The sequence below is a fragment of the Podarcis bocagei genome (assembly GCF_964188305.1).
Source record: "Podarcis bocagei genome assembly, chromosome: 7".
Taxonomy (NCBI): domain Eukaryota; kingdom Metazoa; phylum Chordata; class Lepidosauria; order Squamata; family Lacertidae; genus Podarcis; species Podarcis bocagei.
This window is the reverse complement of record NC_138132.1, coordinates 30,183,807-30,206,645: the sequence shown is the minus strand read 5'-3', so window position 1 is coordinate 30,206,645 and position 22,839 is coordinate 30,183,807. Positions and strand designations below refer to the sequence as shown.

Genomic DNA, 22,839 nt, shown 5'->3' with positions numbered 1-22,839 from the left:
GTAAACTGAGTTGTTAATGTGCATAACAAGCCACTGTGCATATTCAAGTGTATATAATCATTCCATGAAGAAGGAATTACGCACATTTCCCAGTCGAGATACATAATCTGCAATAGGCCTTGGGAAATGTGCATATATTGACAGAATTTTATACGTTCTCTAGTCAGGATACCTAACCTTCAACAGGCCCCTGGGAGTGTGTATATCTCAATTGCATTTTGCACATTTTCCAGGCAGTATGCACTTTCTCCAGTCAGCATGCAGTCTCCAGAAACTTGATTCCCCCCCTCTTTCTTGTCCAGAAATGTGCAATTTGTGCACGTGTGCGCACCCCTAGCTGTTTCTAGCCAAACATGTTTTTCTCAAGTGATATGACACATACATTAATAATGAATATTACTACTACTACTACTACTACTACTACTACTACTACATCATTTTCCCTACTCTTCCTCTGAATGGGGCCTTGAATGGGGTGAAATTTCTGACAGAGTTGGGGAAATGTTCATGACTGGTGATGGTAAGAGTTAGGTTATAAATGCCATTTTGGATGTTGTGGTCAGTAAATGCTTTCTTACGTTCCTTTCTTGCTTTCACTAGGCCCCTTCTGGAGCTTCCACTTCAGAACCCTCTCTGGCAGCTGCATTCCCCAGTCCTGTTGCAAATGCTGAGAAAGTCGAGCCATCCAACAACACTTCTACCCAGCCTTTCTCGTTGGAGGATGCCATTCCAACTTCTAGCAGTCTTCATGGGAAGGGTATGGGGGAAACGCAGCTGGTTACTTCTGTTCCAACTGGCGCCCCCACCAATGATAGTAATCCTGTAGTCCCAACAGTCCCTGCTGTGCAACCCAGCACTGCTGCCCCAACACCAGGTAAGAGCAACTGTTGGCTGAGGAGATGTTGTAAGCCTGCCTTTAAATGCTACTGGCATAGTTCCACAATCTCAGCTCTTAATCTGACTGTTCATTTGCCAAATGTTTTGACAGAAGTTTTCTTCTAGTGCTTGTTTAAAGCATCACATCTTGCTATCTTAGTTCGGAAGAGGGGAAAAAGCCTTTTGGTGATATTGTACAAGATCTAGGAACGTATCATTCTGGTTTTGCACTTTTCCACAGCTACTCTTTTGTGTTGTGCATCGCTTGATTAAGTGAAATAAACGTTTTACAGTGTTTGGCCTCGGGTGAGAAATAATTACAAAAAACTATGTACAGCTGCCTTTTCTGGGACCCTCCTCTAACGTCAACCTTCAGTTTGAGATCTGCTTTTAATTTTTACATTTTACATCTCTGTTTTCTACGTTCCCATTCCAACTTTGTCATTCTCCTTCTCTGGCAGCCTGGCTGGGACTTTCATACCAACAGCTGATGGCTAAGCCCCCAGAAGCATCAATTTCAGATTTCTCCCTTCCGCACGCCTGTGCTGTGCCTGGTTCTCCTCTTTTGCACCCAGTTTCTGTCAATCAGCAGCAAACAAAATAAAGCTCATTTTTAAAAAAAGAAAAGAAAAGAAAATGGTGGCTGCTGGTACCACTCAACTGTGCTCATCATTATAATAATTAGCGTTTATATAACACATTTCAAGTATTCAAAGAACTTCACACTCTTTTATCTCATGAACCTTTGTAACAGTCCTGTAAAGGAGGCCAGTCCTCTTCTCCTCAGGTGGAGTGTGTGTGACTGTTTGGCTTGCTTAAAGTCACCTAGTGGGTTTGTGGTTGAGGTGAGGCTATTTTGCAACTCTCAGTCTTGGCCTCCATGCTATACCTCTTCTCCAAGTGTATTTTGAGGGAAGGGCTCATGCTTTGTATACAGAAGGCTCCAGGTTCCATCCCTTATATCTCCAGGTAGGACTGGGGAAAAGCTCTTGTCTAAACGCTAGAGAGCCACTGCCATGCAGTGTAGACCAGTGGTGGGGAACTGGTGGCCCTTCAGATGTCATTGCACACCTGTTATTGGTCATGCTGGCAGGACTGATGGGAGCTGCAGTCCAATGTCTGAAGGGCCACAGAATCCCTAGCACTAGTTTGGGTAATACTGAGTTTGAGGGACTAGTGTTCCAACTCTATATATGGTCTATGGTCATATGTTTTTCTCCCCTCTCTGTTTTTTAAATAGATACTTCTGAAGGTGTTCTACTGTTCCATATACTCCCCGCCCCCCTTATTCTGAAGCTAAAGTGCCATTTCATTTTTGTTGTATGTTTGTTGCAAGGGGGCAATGAAGGGCTGGTCTGTTTGAGAAGAACTGGAGTGCTTTTAAAATTGAAACAAAGCAGAAAGATCAATTTCAGTGATACCACCCCATATGCAAAGGTACAACAAGTACCAGAGAGTTAAATTTTATGGGATCTGCATACTTACTTGGACCTTAAAATGCTTCTCAGTTTCCAGCTCAGAATAGTGCAAATTCTTGCTATGTTTGCAAAAGGCTAAGCTTACAGTTGAATAAATAGAGGCTCTTGTCCCTCTCAGTTTGAGAAAGAGCAGCTAGATTGTCTCCTGAAACATATCTGATTCAGCTCTTCTCATCTCTACTGCACCTGGCTGACATCTCCCTTCAGTACAGAGCACAAAGTGCATGTTGAATTTTCCAGAAAGATAGCAAAGAGTTTAATTTCTGTATGATTCTGTTGGTTTGTATTCACTTTCAGTTTAAAATCTCAAATGACATCTAAGTTTAAAGGATGGGATGTTATAGTTTAATAATTTGTAGCTTGTTATTTCTAAAGCTTTGCAACTAAGGGCTTGTGGTGCACTTTAATTTTGAGACGTGGGATGATTTCTGCAAGCAATTTCTGTGCCCGGGGTTATTACGCACAGCTTGCTTCTCATCAAAAACATGCATTTCCGTATTCCAGGCTCCAGGAATATTGAAAACTGCTGTAGTTAATTGAGAAGCATATGACTCATTCACACAATGGCCCCTTTTGGATGTAACAGGTTTAAAACTGTTGGTTAGCATGGCATGCACGACAAGCAGCAGCAGCAACCCTTAAACTTAGTGTGGGTGAGGGAAGATTGGAAGCTTTCACTTCTGGTTTAAAACAAACCAGAGTTTCTCATTGTATCCAAATGGGTTGGGGTGGAGGACTCTAGTTTGTTCAAACATGTCAGGATCAAGCCATACTTTAAACAAACCAGTTTAGGCATAATTTTCGGGGGGGACACAGGGGGATGCATACCCCTAAACATTTTGTGAATCTAAGTTTGGCTTCATTGAGGGGCAGTATTTCAATATGAGTAGGAAAATGAGAGTGCCCCTAACCTTTTTTTTTTTTTTTTTTAAGAAAAAAGCACTGGACATGATGAGAATCTCTGGTTAGTTCAGAATGGAAAGTGGATGCTTTTGATCTCCTCCTTACAGTCATGCCTTGCTGCATCTCGGTGCTTTTTAAAATGAATACATACTTCTCAACGTGTTCTACTCTCTCATGCTTTCCCCTTCTTTTTGAAGTGACAATGTCCTTTTTGTACAACAAAATGGCTGTTGCAAGGAGGAAATGAAGGGCTGGCCTGCATGCAAAGTTCAACCATGAGTTACCATCACATCCAAACTGAGCCAATACTACTTCCACAAGCATCTGGGTATATGAATGGAAAATGTAAAATGTGAAATGGTCTTGTCTTTTAATTTTTAATTCTCTCTCTCTTACAGTTATTAAGAAACTGGCAGTTTCTGCTGGAGACAGTGTTGAAGTGACACTGCCAAAGAATGAAGTGGAGCTGAATGCATACGTCTTGCCTCCACCACCTAAAGGTAGATCCCAGGGGGCTATGGCACATAGTACGTGGTAGCAAACCTGAATTTGCCACCTTGTTAGTTTTGCTGGAAGAGATGCGTGCTCCTTTAATGCCAGCTCAAGATAGGCGATGAAGCTGGAAACGCTCAGTCAAACCTGCTTGGTAATCAACAGGTAAAGCCTGTCCACATGAGCATGGCAGGAGGAAGTTCATCTGGGCTAACTCCCAAGATACACTGGCCAGTTCTGAGCCAGTTGTGTGTACACAGCCTCCACACATTGAATTCCGCTTTGAACAGCTTTTGATATACCCTGAGAGTGCAAATATTTACAAGAGCCCAGGGGAGGCTCTTTCCTGAGCAGAGATGGTTGCTTAGATGGGCGTAGAACTGACTCAACTGTATATATTTTGGGTGCCAACTGTTACCATTTTGTGAGAGGGATTAAAGCACATGCCAAATTAAGTTTTCACAATTAAGGTGGAATATGTTTTATGTTGCTCTAACATAACAAATCCACTTTTAAAAAAAGTTTTGCAGTTAAGTAAGTGCAAAATGGGATGTGGGTGGCGCTGTGGGTTAAACCACAGAGCCTAGGACTTGCCAATCAGAAGGTCGACGTTTCGAATCCCCGAGACAGGGTGAGCTCCCGTTGCTCGGTCCCTGCTCCTGCCAACCTAGCAGTTCGAAAGCACGTCAAAGTGCAAGTAGATAAATAGGTACCGCTCCGGCGGGAAGGTAAACGGCGTTTCCGTGAGCTGCTCTGGTTCGCCAGAAGTGGCTTAGTCATGCTGGCCACATGACCCGGAAGCTGAATGCCAGCTCCCTCGGCCAATATAGTGAGATGGGCACCGCAACCCCAGAGTCAGTCACGACTGGACCTAATGGTCAGGGGTCCCTTTACCTTTACCTTTAAGTGCAAAATACACTGAAAAGTGTGGGATGAATTAATTATTAATGGGAAGATGTGTAAACTCCCCAAAAGCAAATCAGAATGAATACAGGATGAATGGTCATTTTCATATAACTATCCTGTAAACAAATCAGAGTACATGCTCAACAGTCATTGTCTAACTACCATGTTATCTTTGTAGAAGTAAATCAGGAATAATGTTACATAAACAGGTCATCTGGAAGGGCTCTATAAATACTGTTATATATATTTGGTGTTAATTTCATTTTATTTATAAATAAATTTCCTTGCAAATAGAAATATAGATGGTCAGTTGGAATAAGCAACAATTTCCAGCCCGCTAAATAATCATGTTATGTTGGTGGAAGTGTGCAGTGGTGAAGCTGCATGCTCCGCTACCGGGGGTGGAGAGCAGTCAGGGGCGTGGTGCTCATCCTGGGGGCGTGGCACGCAGCCTCGACGTGCGCAGGGGGTGCAGCGCATGTCGGGGGGTGCCGCAATGGCACCCTACCAGAATAGTGGTGCCGGGGACGGTCCGCCCCTCCGTTCCTCTGCCAGTGGAAGTGTGCGTTTTATTTTGCAGTATTCGATACATGGCTTACACTGCAAGGTTTTTTTGGATGGGATGTTTTAAGTGTATAGTCTCCCTTCTTTAATTCTGGTGCAGTTAATTAGATTTCATATAGCAAGATATTCTTATATTTTACTTTCCCACTCTGCAGGGATGGGAATGGACATTCTTTCCCAAGATTTAGTATGACATATTCTGGCCATAATCAGTATGAAAAGATTTCATTTTTTGTTTTTCAGATCTCAGCTTATATGAGTATTCCTTTCTATTGCATCAGTTTCACTCCCAATATGTGCTGGACCACCACATGTGAATATAACACAATTTAGTATTCTGAAGTGACATTAGTTTGAATCTTCAATATAAGGCTTAAGCTTCTGAGCTGCTTTGATCTTCTCATTCAGTTTCTTTTGATAGTGGGCTCTTCTAACCTCTGGTTTGTTTGTTTGTTTGTTTGTTTAGGGACTAGCTACTCCTATGACTGGAGGCTGATCACACACCCCACCGACTATAGTGGAGAGATGGAAGGACAGCACTCACAGATTCTCAAATTATCCAAGGTGAATCTCTTGCTTTTTGGCAACTCTTAAATCTAAAATCTCAGTTGTAGGCTTTTGCACTGTTGTGCTGCAAGGTTAGGGGAAGCAAATGTTACAGTGTGTAACATATATATGTACTGAAGCTGCTTTATGCTGTCAGACCATTGGCCCATCTAACTACATATTGTCTGACTCTGAGTGGTTCTCTGGGGTGTCAGGTGCAATGAAACTGTTAGAGGCTTTGAGTTCATATCCTCTCCTTGCTTTTGTCGCATTGCTGAGTCCACAGTAGATGAGAAAAATAAAATATCCCCACTTCCACCTGAGCACAAGGCCCAGGTAATGCAGGATGTTAGGGTCCAAATAGAGAAGGGGTTTATTCTCTTCTGAGCAGATGGCATCAATGGCTCATGTCTCTCATAATTCAGTATATGTCAGTTGCTTTTTGTGAGGTACTAACATCATTGTGGTGGTCTAATTTAGGGGTGGGAACAGGTAGACACAGCCTTGCCCATGTCTAATATGCCGTGTTCATTTTCTTTGCTAGCTCACAGTTGGCCTGTACGAATTCAATGTGATAGTAGATGGTGATAATGCTCACGGAGAAGGAATGGTGAATGTGACAGTTAAACCAGGTATGCTTAACAGGTACATTTATCAGCTTGTAGGTTATATATTTCCTTTTTAAAAAAGCAATCTCCACAAAAGCTTGAGATGCAAGACAGCTGCTGTGTGTGTGTGTGTGTGTGTGTGTGTGTGTGTGTGTGTGTGTGTTTTAATGAAAATGACTGCAAGTTCTCCAGGGAGAAATTTTGGCTTAATTTGCAGTGGGAGGGGAGGTGTTGGGTGAAACAGAATGCGAAAAACCATTCGCTTACTTTTGCCTTCTTCTTTACCTTGTTTTATGGTGGGTGGCAGCATCAGGAGTGCTCTTCTTAGTGGCTGCCATTTTCTTTCCTGCTTGGCATAGCTTTGTGATTAGGCACACCTAACTAATCCACACTTCCCAAAACAAATTGTGAGCCAAAATGAGGCCAAATTGTGAGACAGAATTTGCTCCAAATTTGGTTGCTACTACCAAGGCTGGACATAGTTAATATTTTTTGGAAGGTCATAGGATAGAAGCATTGTTCATTTGCCCTTATGTACCCATTTGGTCCTATCCCCTCCCCCCACTGTACTGTTATCTCTGGCTATACAGGTTTTTCTTCTATTTCAGTGCACTTAAGACTGTAAAACCAGGGAACTGAGAGAGCAGGATGTTTGTGCACAGGAGTCCACAAATGTTTGACTCGGTGGAGGCTAGTCCATTAGGGCAAGTGTGGCACTGTCCCACCAACCTCTGCCTGGTTCAGTCCAGGGCCACCATGTCTGCTTCTTATTTACAACCAGTCCTAGTGGCAGCAGTGGCAGTCAGCTTCCTTCTCCTTAGTCTCAATGTTTATTTTCATTTTATTTACTTATTGTGTTTATTTGTTTATTTTTCAAAAAATGAATCAAAGCACTCAAAGCGATGCAAAAGGGTAAAACATCTTAAAATACACAAGTTACACCCACCCACCCCACTGAAAGATAAGTAGAAAGTTAATATCTAAGGGCCAGGGTGAATAAAAATGCTTTCGCCTGGTGCCTAAAATAGCTAGAGGTGGTGCCAGGAGTGGGTGGTTGAAACGTTGGGTACAACAGGTGTGTGGGTGTGTACTGTCGGTGTTTGTCACTTGGCCATTTTCCCATTAATGCCAGGGTTGCCTCTCTGCCTGCCAGTTTGCAATTTCCACCAGACAATGAAGTCGCTGCTCACCACTGCCTCTGCTATCAGTGCTTACCTGATATGTTAGAGGAGCTGCTTGAATTGACGCAAAAGCCAGGCTTTTCTCTATGGTAACCAAATTCACGATAACAGCAATAATATTGACCTGGAGTTTTGGGATTGGTAGGGGAGGGCACCTAGATTTCTCCCCCTCTATCCCAAGTAATGGTTTGTGTTGCAAACACTGCTGGGTGGGCAACCTGTTCCTTTCCAGTTATTGTTAGACTACAATCCCCATCACTCCAGACCATTGGCCTTGCTGGCTGGGACTGCTAGGAGCTGGAGTTGAACGATGTCAGGAGAAATGCAGGTTAGCCTCCCCTGCTGTGTGTACTGTCTTAGAGGGAGTTTGACTGAATTCAGTCTGGGTGCTTTCCCCTCCCAACAGATGAACAGTGCTATGATAGCATAGCCCAAGCCAGATGCTGCAAACATAGCAGGAGGCCTTGATTGTTAAGAACCATTGATCTAGCACACTGGTCTTCAATTGGTGGATCGGGACCCATTAGTGAGCTGTGGCCTGATCCAAGGTGGGTCACAACAGGAGCACTACCACCATGCAAATAAAAGATTAAAAATGGGTTTTCCAATGCATGTTTGAGTTAAAAGCAGGTCCTGTGTCTGAAATGGTTGGAGATATTTGATCTAGTAGAATAGTAGATCAAATAGGATTGGAAGGATTAGCAGCCAGGTGCTGCTGCTCCCCTCCCTTTCCAGGGAGTGGTAGGAATACCTTTACCAACACTGTTTCCTTCAGAATGTCACAATGGCATATAAACAAAGATAATTGATGAGAATGGCCATGTAAAAGAGCCTGTATTTCACCAGCCATAGATCTCCTCTTGGATCTCCTTTGTCCGTGAAAAGGGAGGAAGTAGGCCCAATGGCTTCTAATAGCCAGTGATTGACTTCTAGAATGGAAAGTACCAAGATTCAGGTCTCTGCTGACTAAGAAACCTTTTCTCCCTCATTCTGGTTGTGTGAGAGCTGGTTTTGATTCCTCAGTGGCAAGAAAGGCAAACTATGTATTACTAAGTAATTCTTGGCATAGTTATTCCTCCAAATACCACTAGGTGCTGCTAGCAGGGCTTAATATGTTCCAAGATTCCTCAGAGCTCTGTACTGTAGCAGTAGAAGGAAGGCAGTGACTTCTATTGATCGTGTGGAAAGTGCCACTTCCTGTAAGCACTCAAAGCTCTTCACCGGCTATATATCTGTGATCCTTACAATAATCCTGTTAAATAGGTTAGTGGTATTATTTCCATATTGCAAACAGGAAGGTTGAGGCTCAGTGAGCTCTCTTGCCTAAAGTCACCTAGGGAGTCCCATTTCTAAGGCAAGTTTTAACTGGAAGTTCAATAATACATTAATATGTACAATTTAATATGTACAATTTATGTAGCTGTTTGCAAGTGTTCAAAGTTCTTCTTGTTTATTGTTTTATAGTCCTTATCCCATGTTGCAAATTGAAAAGACGGGGGGTAGTTGCTGAGGTTGGGAGAGACCATCTTTCCTTAAGGCCATTTAGTGAGTTCATGGCAGAGGTGAGGTTTGAGGGTTTGAGCCCTAGACTTCCTGATTCACAGCTCCATCTCTTAGCTACAATGCTGCAGTTGACTAGGATGTTAACTTTCTATGGTGGCTGTAATAGTTCTGTTTTTCATTGCAGAGCCTCGAGTGAATCAGCCCCCTGTGGCCATTGTGTTACCCCAGTTCCTGGAGATCTCACTACCAACTACCTCAACAGTCATTGATGGCAGCCGTAAGTACCTACTAAAACTAGTGCAATCTATTCCTGCAAGCCTCAGATAAAAGTCATGGAGGAGATTGAGCAAGACTGTCTATTAAGGAACGGGATTCTAGAGGAATATGGCTGATGTATCATTAGGATCAGTTCAAATCATGCACTGACTGTTGATCAATTTGTGGGCACATGTAGATTTGTAGCTACTGGTCTTCACTGCCAAATGTATTAGTTAAACTAGGGAAGCCCCAACTCAGTACAAGGAAAACATCTGCTCACTGGACTTGTTTAAACATATGAAGCTGCTCTACACAGAATCAGCCTTCTGGTCCCTTTAGCTCAGGGCTGGGGTATCTTTTTCAGCTCAAGATCTGCATTCCCTTCTGATAACCTTCTGGGGGCCACATGCCAGGGGTGGGCAGAGCAATAGATGTATGTTTTTCCTTTGTACAGTTGGCTAGTTTTTTACACACACCTCTCTCCAGGCCAGGAAGAGTGCAAAGCCGCTCTAGTGAGGGGGTGGCAGTGAGGCTTGGAAGGCCACGTTTGCCCCCCCCCCCCCAGCATGAGGTTTCCCATTCCTGCTTTGGCTTATTATTGTATTACTGATAGTGGCTCCCCAGAATCTCAGCCAAGGATCTTTCCCAGCCCTTCTACCTGGGATGTTATTTGCTGAAGTGATGTGGGATAGAGTCTGGGACCTTTACATTAATGGTGCATGGATTCTACCAGTGTGTTCATTCCTATTTTCATTCAGCAATCCCATTTCTGGGGACTATCATTCATATTTTAAATACTCTTTCTTTTATCACATGGCACATTAAGCATAGCTTCACAGTTTAAAAATAAAATTAACTCTTGTCCCTTGTGAAAGTTGCTATATTGATATTATGGCCTTAAGCTACTTTGTAAATAGATTTAAATTCCTCCTGAACTTACTGGGAATGTGGCTTTATCTGTTTCCATTGAATCAGACAGTACTGATGATGACAAAATAGTCAGTTACCACTGGGAAGAACTGAAGGGGCCTCTACGGGAGGAGAAGGTATCGGCAGACACTGCAATTCTGAAACTGACCAATCTGGTGCCAGGAAATTACACTTTCAGGTAAGACAAAGAACCTGGGATTGTACCTCTGGTTTGGATTTTCTAGATCTAAAGCATAAGATAGATGACACAAACCAATTAATGAAATCAGCCCTTGGTATGTTAAACAGCTAGATAACCCTTTGTTCACATGAACCAAGGAAAACAATGTATCAGCTAACAGTTTACAAAACAAACCAGCAACAACTTTTTGCTACCTAGTCACATTTTATAGTTTCCCTGACCGTGGAGGTTGAGGTTATTGCTATATTCATAAAATTGTAATCTCCCAATTTAAACTGTTATGTGTGACTAGACAGCTAATGTGAATGGGGGGGGGGGATAGTGGAAGGAATGCATGTGCCATAGAGCAGAGCTTATTTTGCCCCTAGCTCTAAACCATTTTTTTCACCCCCTCTCATTATAAAAATAGGATTTGGCATATAACTATTGAATATGTCACTGTGATTTTTAGTCGGGGATAAAAGGTTCAGGAATAAATTGATTATTCTAAGGCCCATCTGAAAATGAATATATTGGGTAAGGATATCTTTAGATGAGTTTCCTTTATAAAAGGTTCAAGGTAGCTCAAGAAGAGTTCTGTAATAATTCAATTTTCTTCTGGTTTAGTGTAGCCGACCTCAGCTTTATAGTTATGGAATGAGGGTGATTCTGTGTGTGTCTGCCATTTGCTTCATAGTTGAAATATTCAGTAGGTTGAAAAATGAAATTGTATTTGCTAAGCCTAGCAAAAAATGTTTTTTAGTATCCTCCATGGTTAAACTGTGTGTCTCAGCTTTGTGTTCTCTCCCTGGGAATTGGGGAGCTAGTAAAGTGCTTCATCCTCATTCACACAAGTTCTTTGGGTACCCAGAGAGTAAATTGTGGTTGAGTTGGTCCTCGCCAATCCCCCTGCTGCCACACTAGCCAGAACTAAGCTGTGGTTTGGCTTAGTGTTATGTGTGAATCTGAGCTTGTGTTTTGTCTTCTCAAAACAAATCACAAGTGGTCAGCCTTGATTACTGCTTGTGTTTTGGTTGGGAGCAAGACAAAGCAAGAGCTCAGGTGTGCATGTAATGCTCATCCAAACCATGGCTTAGCCCTGGGTTGTGCAGCAGCAGGAAGACCTGGAGAAGGGAAACACAGCTGCGAGTTTCCTTCTGGGTATCCACACACCTGTTTGTTCTTGCTAAGTCAGTGTGGCTTAGCATTATGTGTGAACTGGGTTCTTTCCACCTCTAAAGGTCTGTTTCCTCGTTGCTTTACCAATGATTTTAAATAATTAATGACTTGCACAGCCCCTATTACAAGCCTGTTTTTAGAAGGGGAAGAAGTTGGGAGTGTACTGTACAGCAAATGATCCAAATTCTGGTTGTAAAGATTTTTGTGCTTTTACTTTTGAAGTCTGCACATGCATTTGATTATCTCAGTTGCTAAGCTCTCTGTCTCTCTCTCTCTTAATCCTTAGGAAGAGAGTTTTGTTAATGCATTTTGAAAGTCTTTTAAACAGATATTCTGGCTTCAACAGTGCATACCAGCTTTTAAATTGTTTTAATTGCAAGCAGGACTGTGGGTAGCCTCATTCTATTATTTTTTATGTTTTTTTCTTTTTTCGGACGTGTGGTTTTTCCTTTTTTTTCTTTTTTCTTTGTAATTTTTTCTCTGTATTTTCATATATGTCTGTTTTTTGTGCATAACTTCAATAAAAATGCATTTTTTAAAAAAATAAAAATATTTTTTATGTTTTTCCAGCTTGCAGGTCCTGTATGGGTGACATTTGATGAGAGCAATTACAGAACCCACTAGCATATAATATGAAATTGTTTGAACTGTAAATTATGTGTTTCCCTCCTGTCCACACACCCCCAGCAAATTATGACAGGCTATTCATGCATATTGACCTTATCAGCAGTAATGAGGCCAGGAGAGATACACATATGAAGTTGTCAGACTGTTGGTCCATCTAGCGCTGCACTGCATACTTTGACCTGAGATCCTTTTAACTGCAGAGCTTGATGCTCATCCTGATTGGGACCCACTAGACACAAAGCATGGGCTCTGCTACTAACCTATGGCCCTTCCTTATAAAAAGAGCTTATGAATGAGGGGCTTTAGTGTTACCATTGCTACTTCAGTTCCAAGCCTTTTCCTTGCCATGTGGCTCCAACCTCCCCTTTCCCCCATCTGTAAATGGAAATAAATGACAGAGGGGCTCTGTGGAAATGTTCATCACACAGTTGGCTAATTAACAGTGCTTTCCCAAGGAGCACTTAATACTTTACTGTAGGGCCACTTCACATGCAGTATGTTAGAGGTAAACAAAAGGAAGTACAAAGAAAACAACTTGGCCTGTGTAACTCATTGCCACAGGATGTTGTGATGATATCCATTAGCATACATGGTTTTTTAAAAAAGAATTCAATTGATTCATTAAATAGGAGCTACTAAATGTGAGTGGCAGAAGACTGACATGACGTTTCAGAGGCAGAATACTTCCAACAGTCAGACTTCAGCAATAATGGCATAGATACAGGCATTCTTTGTTTTTGTGAACTTGCCTAAAGCACACTAGGCAGACAAAATGCAGTTTATTGGTCTGAATGAGTTCTCTTATTTGTTCAGCCATTGCCTAAGAGAGAGCTGGTTACACTCATCACTTGATCCCTGGCACATGTGAATGGGTTGCCTCTGATATAAACCACACATATAACTTTCAGTTCACCGACTTTTCAATGGAATGAATTCATAATTTCAGCCACTAGTTATCCTGTGTAAAGAAATTTTATTATGTCATGTGTGATTTTGCCTGAATAATTTCTCCGTGTGAAAACAGGCTCTTCAGAAAAGCCAAAAAATGATATGTGTAATCATTTTTTTAAAAATACAGTATTTTTTTTTTAAAAAAGTACATTATTCTTACATGTGTAAAACCAGTGCTCTGTCAAAAATAGGTTACTATTGGTGAATGAATTCTCAACTCAGCAAGAGTGAGAGAACAAGATTTTTAAAAATAGACTTTTTGGGTCTGTTTGACACAGCTTTGAGTTTATTTATTAAAGGTGATTTCTATACCACTTTATAAAATAATATTTTAAGGTATATGGCAAAATAAAATACACAAACATTACAAAAATCTACAATAAAACCATTATTATTTGTGAATAGACTTTGAGTCTGTAAATGTGTATCTGGCATTTTGATTTCTTTATTTTCTTGTTATAAATACGGACATGTTTGAATATAGCTTTAGTTGCATGTTGTACATTTGTTTAAAATAGCATCACATTTTCATATTTGCATGTTTCCCTCCTACTTGTTCCAGGCATCCGTCTTTGCCCCCCCCCCCAAGTTTATACATATTCAGCTTAAACCATTAATTTTCTTCCCTTTCATTTGGGGCCGGTGGCTCCCTTTGAGCTTTTCCCTTTCTGTCCTGATCTTTGAATTCTCTTCCTTCCTCCCTCTTCAGCCTCACCGTGGTGGACTCGGATGGTGCCAGCAACTCCACCACTGCCAGCCTGACTGTGAACAAAGCAGTGGATTACCCACCCGTAGCGAATGCAGGCCCTAACCAAGTTATCACTCTGCCCCAAAACTCCATCACCCTCTATGGGAACCAGAGCACAGATGACCACGGCATTGTCAGCTATGAATGGTCCCTCAGCCCCAGCAGCAAAGGGAAAGTGGTAGAGATGCAGGTAAGATCTTGGGGCTCTGTCTTGAGAGGAGTCAACACACTTCAATAAACATTTCCTATTATGTTTAAGTTCATGTAAATCAATTTGTTCAATCACTGTAAACACCTCTGACCCAACAATTACTTATCTAATCAACATTTAAAAAGATACGTGTGTGTTCAAACATTGCACACCTAGTAATTTTGTGAGGGCGTGTCCCTTCTGGCTAATTTTGTTGCTGAGCTTAATTTACTGTATGCGCTTTGGGTACATGCTCTTTCTATGTGTCATTTATTAAGTTCTGTTGGATTTCTAGTATTATCCTTCCAGCCCACAGCAGTCAGCCTGATGTGTATCAAAAAGCCCACACACAGGACATGAGGGCAGTAGCACTCTCCCACCTGTGCCCCCCCCCCAGTACCTGATATTCAGGAGCATGTTGCCTTTGATCCTGGAGGTGTTACATAGACATCATGACTAGTAGTTCTTAGCATTTTTCTCGGTCAGTTTGTCTAATCCCCCTTTTCCAACCTGGCAGCCACAACTTGTGGCAGCGATTTCCCTATCTGCTGTGTAAAAATAAATAAATGCATTTATATAAAGTTGCTTATATCACACTCTTCAAAGTCGCTTACAGTAAAACAATATTTCTGATTCCTGCATTGCAGGGGGTTTGACTAGTTGTCCCTCGGGGTCCCTTCCAGCTCTACAATTCTATGAAGATCCAGTTTGGTGTAGTGGTTTGCATGTTAGTCCAAGGGTTCAAATCCCCATTTGGCCAGCGTCACCTTGGGCCCGTCACTGCCTCTCAGCCTAACCTACCTCACAGGGTTGTTGTGGGGATTAAACGAGGGGGGAAGGAACCACGTACACCACCTGCAGCTCCCTGGAGAAGAAGGTAGAGGAGAATTGCAACTAACTAAATAAATAAATAAATAAATAAATAGTGTGATTAAAAGTTGTAACTGCTTTTCTAAACCCAAGCAGTGAAGAAGCAATGCCAGTGTCCTGGCCTGGCATTCCAGAGGCAAGAGGCTGCCGCAGAAAACGCTGTTTTGCATATTAGCACCTTAATAACGGAAGGGGCAGTGAAGAGCTCAATTCTTAGACAGAATTGTATGGTGGATAGTAGTCCTTCATTAGATGATCCTGGGCTCCAGTATTACAAAAAAGGGAGGAAAAGCTCCCTGTTCCAGGCATAGTAGCCAGCATGGTGCCTTCCAGATGTCGGTGGGCTATAACTCTCACTGGCCATGCTGACTAGGACTCCAGGGAGTTGTAGTTCAGCATCATCGGGGGAGGGGGGAAGCCATGCTGGCTATCTATGCCCCTATATTGACTTTCTCCTGGTTCTGCATGACCTACACATCTCTTTCTTGTCCCATCTTCTGTTTTTTCAAAACCAAAAAAACCACAAGCATCTCAAGGTGGATAAATTACTGGATGGATCCAAGGCATGATTGGAGGGCACATATTGCAGCAACCTTGTGGAAACCAACCACATCTGGGGCTGGTCAGTAGCTAGATAGGAGACCACAAGCACATGCCCCATGTATCCTCTAAATAATTTTATTTATTCCACAAAATGTATAAACCACTTGATTGTTTAAAATACTCCACCTGAAATTGGTTTATATAACTTTGCAATGAGTGGTGCATTTCTTAAGCCTCCTTTTATTTTCTTTCTTTCTGGATGGGGACTTAAATTCTTGGTATTTGTTGTTCCCAAGGGAGTGAGGACTTCAACTCTGCAGCTCTCTGCAATGCGTGAAGGTGACTACACCTACCTGCTGACGGTGACAGATTCTGCTGGCCACCAGTCCACTGCTGAGGTCACAGTGATTGTGCAACCTGGTACGCTTAATAAGGGTTTTTGTGTGTAAAACTCCCCCCTATTATATATGAGAAGCCTGTATTTGACATTAATATATGTGGGACCAGGGTTAAGGGGGATGAAGAGATAGTGACTTCATACACAGACATTTAAAGCACATGACTCCCCCCCCCCCAAAAAAATATCCTGAGAATTGTAGTTTAGCCATCAAATAGATATAGTTTCCAGACCCCTTAAGAAAACCCTTAACAAAGTTCCCAGGATTATTTGGGAGAAGTTTAAATATGGTGTATGTGCAGCCAGTGTGTGGGGCTGGTTGAGAGCAGCTGGTTTTCTCTTGAACCTAGATAAATGTCTGGTAGCTAATCATGCCCAACACTGGGACAATCTGAAAATAAGCTCTTCTAGACAGGCAGTGATCCAGACAAAGGAACATATTTATAGGTACCATTGATTTCAACCATTGAGACCAATGGGAACTCCAAAGCACGTAACTTTGGATCATTCCCTTTATTATTATTTTTGTAAAGCCTATTTTCCCCAAATAGCAGTGCCACCCACTCCCTTCAATTTCAAACACAGCTTGCTGTACAGCACAGATAATTGCTATTCAGGAAAAAGCAAAAAGTCAAAGGCTCTGCTGGACCAAGCAGAAAGCTAGTCTTGCAGTTTTCTGGATTGTATGCCCTTTGATTTGTGTGGTGCTATGAAAATGTCAGCCTGATTTCTGAGTCATGTGAGCTTCCATTTTGTGAAGAGACACAAACCTATTGTCAAACTGATCCAGAATGGAAGACACTGCAGTTTTTAAGCTGGGGGGAATCTCTTGTGGTTAAGATCTCCACCGCCACATGTCTTAACTAGATTTCCTGCTTAATCAGATTTCTTAAACACCATTTGAATCTGGCAGAGAGCATATAATTCTGTGGCCCACTCACATTCTTTTAATCATTGACTATGCTGTTGCATATGCATTGGCCCTTAGTGTGAGGAGTGTTAAGATGCTTCCAAGCAAGTAGTTGCTAGTACTACCTAATCCAGGTATGGGGAACCTTTGACCTTCCAGCTGCTCCTCAGCAGCAACTCCCATCAGCCCCAGCAAGCATGCCCAGTGGCTAGGGTTGACAGGAGATTCCCCATGCCTGGCTTAATAATTGCTCTTCTAATGTAAGCTTTATATTTGACTTTCTATAGTAATGTTTTATTTTGAAATCTTAAAGATAATGTTTTATCTTCAACCACTTTGATATTTTTTTCTTAAAAATATAAAGCAGTCTAGAAAGGAAATGAGGGAATAGATAAATAAGCTGCAAACACAATTGTAATTGAATTCCTATAGTTTGTGAGCTGTGCATCTCCCACACTACTTGGTGTGATAAAGCCATGTAGCTGGAGAAAGGACTGTTTAGTTGAGCATGCAGGGTTGTTGTGTTGTGTGGTTGTTGTTGTTTTTTTTCATTTTTCTGCTAAGCCTTTCTTATTTAGGCTCTACTATGTCATTACTTTGATTTTTTTAAGGCTAAAAATTATCTTAATGCTAATTAAATGCGTTGGAGCAGGGACACTGCTAAAACGATGCTGACCACAATATTTTGAAGTTAATCTTGTACTAACATTCTTTTTTGTTAATGTGGATATAGATTGTTTTAGTGCAACTTAAAAAATAATCATGCTGATAAAATGACACTAACTGAAAAGCTAATAGTGAAGATTTAACAAAGTATGAACATATGGCAGTAGGTTTTCCAGCCTAATATGTTATTGCCAAAGTCAAAACCACACCCCTTTTAAAAAAAAACCCTGAAGGGTTTCACGTAGGCAGTCTATGCCTGTAGGGATTTTGGTGCTGTTGTAATCTTGGTACACACACTGATTAGATTTCCTGAAGTCTGAAAAAAAGATAGGAAAAGTACGGGGGAAACACAGGACAATACCAATATAATGACTATATCGTATATATGCCTCATAGAAAATGAGTGAACAAAGCATGGCATTTCCAGAGTACTCTTCCAGTGTGGGAACGTCCTTGGTTTTGTTTTACTGAGGGTTTATGAAGGGTTTGTTGCTCAGAGGTTAACACATGCTTGCATGTACAAGGTCCCAGGTTTAGTTCCCAATCTCTGTGATTAAAGGCTCTCAGGTAGAAGCTGGAGAATGCCCCTGCCTGACATCCTGCAGAGCTGTTTCCGATCAGCAGAGGTAACACTGGGCAAGGTGGACTTGCTTCAAGGCTGCTTTGTATATTCATGTGAACTATGCTTGTCTGTCACCTTCCACATAAGCATCCAGTTCATTTCAAGAGTGCCTTCATATCGCTCTCATTTTGTGAACTTTTGCTCAGAAAACAATAAGCCTCCCAAGGCAGATGCTGGTCCAGACAAAGAACTAACTCTGCCTGTGGACAGCACCACTCTGGATGGCAGCAAGAGCTCAGATGATCAGAAGATTGCATCCTTCCTTTGGGAAAAAACACGGTACATTTCTCTGTCTCCCTCTTGCAGACACATGACCTTGCACATGATAATGCAGAACTATGCCGTATCGTACCCTAACATGCACAGTGTATGTAGAATCTTAAAAAACAAAACAAAACCACTATTATCCAGACCAGCCTAAGCCAGCAGGCAGTAGTTGTGCCTCCTTAGGGTGGGAGAATTGCAAGGGTTCCCAACTAATCAAATTGGGGCGGGTGGGGGAATGGTGCCTCCGCCTAGTTTTCCTGATTACACCTCATTTCCCCTGTATTCCATACAAGTGAATAGGGGGAAAGCTTTTTCATTCCGTTCACTTTTATGGAATAGAGAAGAGGGGCTATGATCAGGAACAGGAATGGAATAATCTCTCAATTTCAGTTTGCTCGTTTTCCCACATTTCTTCAGTAAATTGTGAAATTTTGTTTTAAAAAAAAATCCTCATGAAACTAAAGCTAAATCCTCAGTATTTTAGCATGAATTTCCTCCTTAAAAATCACATTTTTGCATACAGTTTTGCATTTTTGTATGTTACTTTCACTAATATATTGATTTTTATGCATATTGTCCTTTAATATTTGCATTTTTGTGAACATTCTTTGGTTTGAGAACTAGGTTGCAAAATTTGAATATCTGCGGATTTTGATGGATGTCTGTGTTTCAGTTCTCATATTGTTTTGGAAAGCATGAATTGGACATATTTGGCATTACATGAGAACTGAATCAAATTTCTACTCCAATCCTAGTCAGGAAAACCCCTGAAGAGAAAGCAGCACCCTATCCCTGTAATATACAGCAAGATGCAGGGAAGAATAAAAAAATGCTTTGCCTACAGCACAAATTATCTTGGCCTAGCCCAGTGCACCTGGGAGACTAGCATCTTGGCTGAGTGTTCAAAGAATATTCCTCTTCTTTTCTGTGCAAAAGTTTGACATCTGCATGCTGATTCTTTTGGGGCCTTTTGCCAGGGGCCCAGATGGTGTGAAACTGGAAAATGCCAACAGCAGCATCGCCACAGTCACTGGGCTTGAGGTCGGGACGTACGAATTCACGCTGACTGTCAAAGATGAGCGGAACTTGCAGAGCCAGAGCTCCGTTAACGTCATTGTCAAGGAAGGTGGGTAGCTGGAGGGAACACAGCCTTTGGCTAAGAAGGCTCCACGTAAGGAAGCTCTTCTATGATAAGCAGTGGTGGAGTAGGACAAGGGAGACATGGGCTGAAATTCCTTCTTGGGCCAGAAAGCTTACAGGGTGGTGATGGGTCAGTAACAATATCTCAGCCTTCCCCAACCTGTTACAACCCTCATCAGCCCCAAATAGCATGGCTCTGCTGGCTGAAGTGATGGGTTACAGTCCAAAACATCTTGAGAGCAACATGTTGGCCAAGGCAGGACTAGCTTAACCTCACTGGATTGTTGTGAGGTTGTTGTGTGATAGCCCTTGTTTAGCCCCCTGAGCAAGTTGACAAACAGACAGGAGAACATTACTCTTGTTTTCCCTCTTCCGTCAGTCTTGGATTCCATCACTGCCCAAACCATGTGCCTCTGTTTCTCCAAACGGCCAGATGATCCCATTTTTTTTCTGGGGCTTTCTGTGAGAGAATGAAATCCAAGCACTAATGCCTGTTAAAATGCTTCTACTGTTCATTGCAAAATCAAGCTTTTGAAAAGAGGCTCTACAGAAATAAAAGAGCTCTACCTGAAGGCTTCAGGAAGTTGATCATAATTGCCCGTCATTATTACTCATTGCTCCTTCACTACATTTCAGTGTATTAAAATCTGGTTTTTATCTTGGTTATTCCCATGACAACCCTGTGAGGTATGGTACAAATCTCCAGCCTGAAGCACACTTGGTTCTGTCATGCCTACATCCACTTCTCCCAGCACTTAAGCGGCAGGAAGCCTGAATCATTGAGCCATGTGATGCATTTGAACTTCCCTGCTATGCAGGTGAAGGCGGGCAGTCAGATGAATGTAAGAAGAATCTTGCTGGATCAGACGCAAGGCCCACCTAGTCCTGCTCTCTTGTCACACAGTGGCCAGCTTGATGCCTGTGGGAAGCCCACAAGCAGTACATGAGCATCATAGCACTTTCCCATTCATGTTCACCAGCAAATGGTATCCAGAGGCATGCTGCCTCTAATCCTGCAGGTACCATATAGTAATAATGACTGGTAGCCATTGATTGCCTTATCCTCCAGGAATTTGTCTGATCCCCTTTTGAAGTCACCCAAGCTAGTAGCTGTCGCTCAGTCTTGTAGCAAGTTCTGTCTTTTAACCATACATTGTGCAAAGTTCTTCCTTTTGTCTGTCCTGATCTCCTGCCTTGCAGTTTCCTTGGATGTGTGGGGTGTGTGTGGGGGGGTGTGATATAAGTATCTTCATTTCAAGGTTCAGGGTATCCTGAGGAAGGCCTCAGATGTGGGACAGGGGCCTGTAATGTGAGTGGAACTCTGGAGAAAATAGACAGGTGGCTTGCATAAGCAGAACTCAACTCATATGCAAGCTACCTCCACCTAATTTCAGCCAACTCTCGGTGTAGATCCCTGCCTTGCATGCTGAGCCTTTCAGAGGGCACTGCCATACCTCAGCAGAGGGCAGGGAAGGGAGGAAAGCAGGAGGAGATGGAGAATTGCCCCTATGCAATAAACCCACACAGTCCATTGCACTTTGCCAAAGACAACCCAGTGGGCTACACAGCAGGACTTCTGACCTGGATTTCCCAACCAGGTCACCTGGTAGTATTATATTCTTCATCAAACATAACTAAGTGATTAGAATTGCTAAAGAAGAATTAGTCAACTTTTCCTTAGTTATGGATGGGTTACAGTTTGCTGAAGCTCCTTTGTATTCTGATCCTTTGTCCTCATTTCATACTCAGAGATCAATAAGCCACCCACAGCAAAGATAGCTGGGAACGTTGTCATCACCCTTCCTACCAACACAGCAGAGCTTGATGGCTCCAGATCCACAGATGACAAAGGAATTGTCGCCTTCCTTTGGACTCGGGATGACGTCAGCCCTGCGGCTGGGGTGAGTAATGCTGCTATCTATTCTGCAGTGTTTACTTGTGTGCAAGTGACTCATCGAATTTTAGTGAAGCTTGGAAAGTGCTACATGAGTTACTGCTCTCAGCAGTAATTCAGTCCAATGTACTGAATTTTCTTTTTCTTCAGGGCCTGCTTAAATCTTTCTAAGACTAGTTACACAGAGGTGCTTTTTGGAGCAAAATGCCACAGGGGGAAGCATGTTAGTTTATTATAGCAAATGCAAAGAAAGGGTTGGTATAATGGGAGCTATGCCTCTGAAGTGCACTCAGTTTTGACTTAATTTTTAAACCTCTTCTTCTGACTCACGAACCTTTGAAATGTCCGATTTTTTCACTATACCAACAAGTGTGTCTTGTGACTAGGACTGCATGTATTTCTTCTTCAAAATTCTGAATTTTGCTGCATGTTCTTAGAGTTCAGATGTTGAAAGTCAAAATAGTCTCAGTGCTCCAAAGGCTAGTGATTCCTTCAAAGTCCTGGTTACAAAAGGGCATCTGGAAGAAGATGGCTTTTCTCTTAAGCTGTTCGCTAAAAAAAACAGCCTAGCTTGCTTCTAACTCTCCTCTGCCTAGGGGAATCTGGTACTTGTTACAGTGAGGGAGGGTGTGAAATGTTTCAGGAAAATGCTCTAGAAGAAGAGCTCTAGAAGAGGTCACCCTAGACCAGAAGTGGGAACCTGTGGCCCTCCAGATCTTGGTAGACCCCAAGTCACATCAGCCCCAGCCAGCATGGTCAAGGAAGATGGGAGTTGGAGTCCAGTAACATATAGGAGGCTATAGGTTTCATACTCCTCCCCTAGGTCTCCCTGGGACCCTGCACTTCTGATATATTCCCTTGTATTTCACAGGATTGCAAGGTGCATCATCACCATTGTATGTTTTTGTTAAATGCAGGAGGTGTTAAATAACTCAGACCACCATGCGGTGCTGTTCCTCTCCAACCTGGTGGAGGGGACATATTCATTCCATCTCAAAGTGACTGACGCCAAAGGGGAGAGTGATATGGACAGAGCCACAGTGGAAGTAAAACCTGGTGAGCTACACATACACAAGCACACACACTCACATGTACTTGATCTTCTGGAAGAGAAACTATTGCTAATTAATCATAATAATTAGCATTTATATGCACACTTTAAAAAGTATTCATTTATTGATTTTAATACTGTAATATATGCACATTCCTTGCATGTTCAGAGCACTTCACAAACAGTACCTTAGTAATAATGGCCTACATATTGTAAAGATTACTAACTCCCTATTGTAGATGTGGAGATAGACAAGGGGGGCATCCATAAGCCCTGCTTAATGAGTGAGGTGAGATTTGGACTGAGGACTTCCTGGTAGGGATGCGGGAGGTGGGGGTTGGTTTGGATGCGAAACTACCTTCCTCTCACTCTCATTTCT

At 42.2% G+C, this 22,839-nt stretch overlaps 1 protein-coding gene and 1 long non-coding RNA gene across 3 annotated transcripts in view; one reads left to right on the top strand and one right to left on the bottom strand.

Moving 5' to 3' along the window:
* Nucleotides 1–22,839, bottom strand: part of LOC308590191 — a 113,327-nt gene that overhangs the window by 15,677 nt on the left and 74,811 nt on the right. The gene's annotated exons all lie outside the window — the stretch shown is intronic.
* Nucleotides 1–22,839, top strand: part of KIAA0319L (KIAA0319 like) — a 58,273-nt gene that overhangs the window by 24,167 nt on the left and 11,267 nt on the right. Inside the window, exons 4-15 of the mRNA XM_081199935.1 lie at nucleotides 601–874; nucleotides 3,656–3,757; nucleotides 5,686–5,783; nucleotides 6,310–6,397; nucleotides 9,242–9,334; nucleotides 10,291–10,423; nucleotides 13,872–14,100; nucleotides 15,810–15,933; nucleotides 18,255–18,387; nucleotides 19,353–19,501; nucleotides 21,265–21,416; nucleotides 22,327–22,465. Of these exons, the coding sequence (XP_081056061.1) occupies nucleotides 601–874; nucleotides 3,656–3,757; nucleotides 5,686–5,783; nucleotides 6,310–6,397; nucleotides 9,242–9,334; nucleotides 10,291–10,423; nucleotides 13,872–14,100; nucleotides 15,810–15,933; nucleotides 18,255–18,387; nucleotides 19,353–19,501; nucleotides 21,265–21,416; nucleotides 22,327–22,465 (1,714 nt within the window). The remainder of the gene's footprint in view (nucleotides 1–600; nucleotides 875–3,655; nucleotides 3,758–5,685; nucleotides 5,784–6,309; nucleotides 6,398–9,241; nucleotides 9,335–10,290; nucleotides 10,424–13,871; nucleotides 14,101–15,809; nucleotides 15,934–18,254; nucleotides 18,388–19,352; nucleotides 19,502–21,264; nucleotides 21,417–22,326; nucleotides 22,466–22,839) is intronic.